The sequence below is a fragment of the Anoplophora glabripennis genome, unplaced genomic scaffold, assembly GCF_000390285.2.
Source record: "Anoplophora glabripennis isolate ALB-LARVAE unplaced genomic scaffold, Agla_2.0 scaffold833, whole genome shotgun sequence".
Lineage (NCBI taxonomy): Eukaryota > Metazoa > Arthropoda > Insecta > Coleoptera > Cerambycidae > Anoplophora > Anoplophora glabripennis.
Genome location: NW_019416953.1, coordinates 1 through 4557, shown reverse-complemented (window position 1 = coordinate 4557; position 4557 = coordinate 1). Strand labels below are relative to the sequence as shown.

Sequence of the window (4557 nt, the reverse complement as noted above, 5' to 3'; positions counted from 1 at the left end):
TGTGTGTGTGTGGGAAGGTGTGTAAGTGTTAGTCGTGTGGGGATGCCCCCTCACGGGGGCGTACGTGTCTTTTGGTGTATTTGTCTGTCTGGTATATTGTTTGTCGGGGGTCGCAATTTTAAAGAAATGTATTCTAAAGTAATGCAAATAACTGATAAATAAGTAAAAACTTACCTGGACATAACCCTGGCACAGGTGCCTGTAACAAAGATGCCGACGGCGTCTATGCTTAAGTCGGGGATTAGGTCGGTGATTAAAAGGAAAGAGATTCTTTCCAGGTAGCCTTAATAAAGGCAGGTAGATCTTGCTCGTTGCAATGCACTTCACCTCACAAACAAACACGTCTGTTCAGCTCGGCTGTTCGCTCTGAACTGTCTTAGTAAGACAGTATTACTACTCGTTGCCGTTACTCGCCTGAACGAACGCCAAAACCGTATTTTCCGCTGGAAGGCGGGGCATAAACGCTGCGTGGTGCAATCGACGCTATCCGTTCCCGCCAAGACAGTTGGGGAGCTGTATTAAGATGTGCCAGTACTTTGCTGTACATATACAGATTTATTTTATAGTAGCATATTCAGTCTAATCGCCTGATTAGTTAATCAAGTCTTAACCGAGACTCAAAGTACCGGGCCCTAATGTGCAAGAAAGAATCGTAGTAAATATTATTAATAGAGTATGTTTATCTTAGAAATTTTTTTCAGATTGTTTTACTGTAAAAGACGCCCGTGAATTTTGTTTTGGCATAAAGCTAAACAAAAATTTAATGAAAATTTCTAATTTATCAGTAAAAATCCTTACAACCACGTATTTATACAAATATATTGTACATATCTTTAAAAATCACTTGCATTTAATAAATATATTTAAATTCTGCGCTCTACTCTGCATGTGTTTTACAATAATTTACCATCAATTCTACAAGTAATGTAGCCTCAAAATAATAAAAGAACTTTTTTCCAGTAAACCATAAGTTCGTATTGAAAATGTTTCTTACTTTTGGACTGACAAAATTCAAAAAAAAAATACTTAAAATCCTGTATCTTCAAAATAAAAGACGATACACAGCTCATAGGAAATATTTCTTGTTAATCTATTATTTCTAGGGTTCGAGGTACGTTACTCTCAAATAGCCCAGAGTAGCAAATTCAAAATTGCTCTCCTCATGCACCTCTTTTTTTTTCCGCATTAGATTACACTCGATAAAGATGTACGAACAGAAGTGTTAAATGGTCAAACTTTGATACTACCAAAAGATATATCCTAATTAAAAAAAAAATAAGAACATAATTACTGACAATTATCTGTTTGCAAGATATCCAAGAGGCAATGAAAATACAGAAATACATTAATTAATGACATCATATTCCTCAAAAGGATTCTTTGTAACTTTAGAAACTGTATAGTTCACCTAAACTCCACTTTGGTAGCAAGAAATAAAGCATCAAAAGCCTTTGGAAGCTATAAAACGTAATAGGTATGGGGTTTTAATTGAAAACATTCTAGGTGTAAATTTTTTAAATCCTGAAATGGCCCAAGAATTAAAATTGAAATTGACGTTTTAAATGTATTTGCGAAAGACATTTCTAACATTCTCTAGAGCTGGCATATGTTTCTTTTGAAATTATCCCTTAGCTGAAGCCTCGCCTGCTACGATAATTTTTCTGTATACGTCTAATGTCCAAATATGAAAGAAAAAACGTCATATTACATTGATACCTAGTGATGGAGGCATTTATTTATCATTACCAAATGCAAATGCAATGTCCCTTGCAAGAAAGGAGAATGTATTATTTTTTACGTAGACCGGATTTTGAAAAAAAAAATGGTAGTGAAATAGTAAAAAATTTACAATAAATGTTCAATGCAATAACAGAAATTTGTCTAAAAACAGTTTATAATAAAATTATATAGCAAATAATTTTACAAAATTTATTTAAGTTTTACATATTAAACCGCAATGAGATTGGATCAAAATCTAAATATTTAATTAATCTCATTGAAGAGGTGCGAAACTGAAACATAGTAACGTGTTCAACGTGAATTTTTAAACCAACAATTATTTTAGCTTTCGTCACTTCTTGCTTAGAATTTTTTATACCTGCAGGCAGACTCCAAGTCTATGTGAAATTAAGACCGTAAGGTGTATGTTACTAAACACTTTATTGTAATACAACCTTCGGATTCAGATTGCAATAAAGTCTGCAAAACTGGTTTCCTTAGTTTTTGAAAAGAAACTTCTGTTCTATGACAAGATGGAACTGGTAGATGTTTTCCGATTTCTGTCAGAAATTTTCACTGAATAAATGCTCGAATAAATGTTTTTAAGTGATGATCTCATAAGGGTAGGTTTTTTGTATTACTATACAAATTCTTGTAGTCAGAATGGCTTGGAATTCCTAAATATTTATATTTTCTACATTCTCTTTCGCATTCCAGTTCTGTGTAAATACTTCTAAAATACTAAATTCAGAAATTGTATAGTCACATCCGAGGTGGTAATTCCGGCTGCTATTGGAAGGCTTAATGGAGGAATCACAATATTTTTTTTAGTTTTAAAGTATTCATAAATTGCTTTCTTTTGCTGCGATTTGAAACTTCATTACTCGTGCATGGAAGAATACACTGAATTGATTTCGAGCGAACAAAAGGTTTCAAATTAACTTGAACGTATTTGTTTCCTTGTACAGTGCTTGTCTCAGGAGCTGTTTCATTGTCAGTTCTTTCGAGACTTTGTGTATCTATCATTACACAGGAATCTCTTACATCATCACTGTTATTTTTTCTTTTCAAAAATAGTTGTCTTGGTTTCGACTTGTGTGATGATTTTCTATCTTCCTGACATTTGAAAATGTGCGGAATAACCCCTGATTTTAATTGTATTTTTCCACGTCTCATTGTCTTATAATACATATAATTCTCCATATCCTCTTCTACCTACAATTTCTTATTAATGTGTAATTTTTACTGCCGCCAAATTAAATTAGACTTACGTTAAAGTGATCTTCACAGCAAAACTTTGTCCCTTTATTGCTAACAAATTTTTCTCTGCGCATTGACTGCTGCCACAACTTTCTAACATTTTCGTCACTTGGTAACGAAATAAATATTTTATTGGGGGTAGATACCGAGGTATTCTTACATCCGGGAACTATACAATATTTATAATATTTCTTTTTTGTATCCATATCAATAAATACACACAAATTGCATAACAGATAGCAACAACAGAGACCGAGAACCTAACGGTTGGGTGTTCCGCTAGCAGCAACGAGTGCTATGACGTCACAACTTAACCACATAACACATAACTTAACATTCGTTCATGTTCATACACATACGCGAAAACTAGTTACTTTTAAATCTCTTGTGTTACTTACCTTGCTATGCCATGCCACAGGCCAAGGTCAAGAATTAGATATCTTGGATTTCTTATTTTCTTGGAATCTTGGGCCACATGTCACAGTAAACAAAATTAAACAACATAACCTAAACTGCTAAACTCACAAAATATTTTTGTGATTACATGCGCAGGATATTCTGCAACGATGAATGTGATAAATAACAGTGATTATCATTCTGATATTTATTGTCAATAGCGTAGAAGATTGTTAATCACTTGGTATTTTATAAGGAAAACAAAAAGGAGTCAGCAAAGATCTTGTGCTGTGAGAGCCTTAATTTAAAAAAAGATAGACCAAAGGCCTATTTTTTTAAAGTACTTTTCACTTATTTTCATTTCACAAATATAGAAAAGCGAAGAATATAATTCTTTTTTATAAAAAAATTTACTTTACATCAATGTTTTAAGAAACTTCAGCTACTATTCATTTTCACTGTGCAGATTACCAATTGTTTTTTGTATATTAATTTTAAAAACAGAAAATAGAAAAGTGAAAAGTAAAGGAGTGAAAAGTTGAAAAGTAGGTACTTGCAAAAACAGGCCCCAGGGCGCCTATCATAATTTGGTAATGGAAATGAGATTACATGACATTAATAAGTATTTTAATTACTTGCGAATGACGGAACTGGACGGACTGCACATGCGTAGTTAGTCAAAATTATTGGGATAATCGCCAAAAATAGAAACCGTTTCTATTTTCCCGCGTCCTGTATTTAAATTAAACGATTCTCGCAATATATTGAAATGAAGAAATTGATGTCAAAACTATTTTATTTCAACCAATCAAATTGAAACCCGCAAATCGCTACTGCATGAACAACCTTTGCTCTTTTATCTATGGCCTTGTCTTGTCCTTAGGTGCGTTTTGTTGGATCAATCCCGGATTTATTGGATTCTTTAGACTGACATTTATCAATAAAACGATTAGAATCGCCATTATTCCATGGCTAGAAATTGGCCCCAATGATTTGGGATCGAGGGGGATTATCCCTCTTTATCCTGCCTCATCTCTGTGTAAACCCCGGGGGTAGTGTCATGTGTGGTATGGTTGGGTAGGGTAGTGCGGCTATGCAGCCTGGGATGCGCTTTGCTAAGGTGGCCCTTAGCCCAGCGCGGGAGAGGACGGGTAAGGAGGGTATGGGGGGTGTGTATGTGTG

At 34.2% G+C, this 4557-nt stretch overlaps 1 protein-coding gene across 1 annotated transcript; it reads right to left on the bottom strand.

Moving 5' to 3' along the window:
- Nucleotides 1-1915: 1915 nt before the first annotated feature.
- Nucleotides 1916-3309, bottom strand: LOC108914628. The gene is made up of 2 exons (XM_018720475.1): nt 2991-3309; nt 1916-2934 (listed from the first exon to the last, which is right to left on the bottom strand). Exons 1-2 carry the CDS (start codon nt 3183-3185, stop codon nt 2533-2535), a joined length of 597 nt encoding a protein of 198 aa, XP_018575991.1. The 5' UTR covers nt 3186-3309; the 3' UTR covers nt 1916-2532.
- Between the last annotated feature and the right edge of the window lie 1248 nt (nt 3310-4557).

Coding starts and splice junctions, on each gene's coding strand:
- LOC108914628 (XM_018720475.1), bottom strand. CDS start 3,185: ATGGATACAAAAAAGAAATATTATAAATATTGTATAGTTCCCGGATGT. Junction 2,935..2,990: donor GCTGTGAAGATCACTTTAAC/GTAAGTCTAATT, acceptor AAGAAATTGTAG/GTAGAAGAGGATATGGAGAA.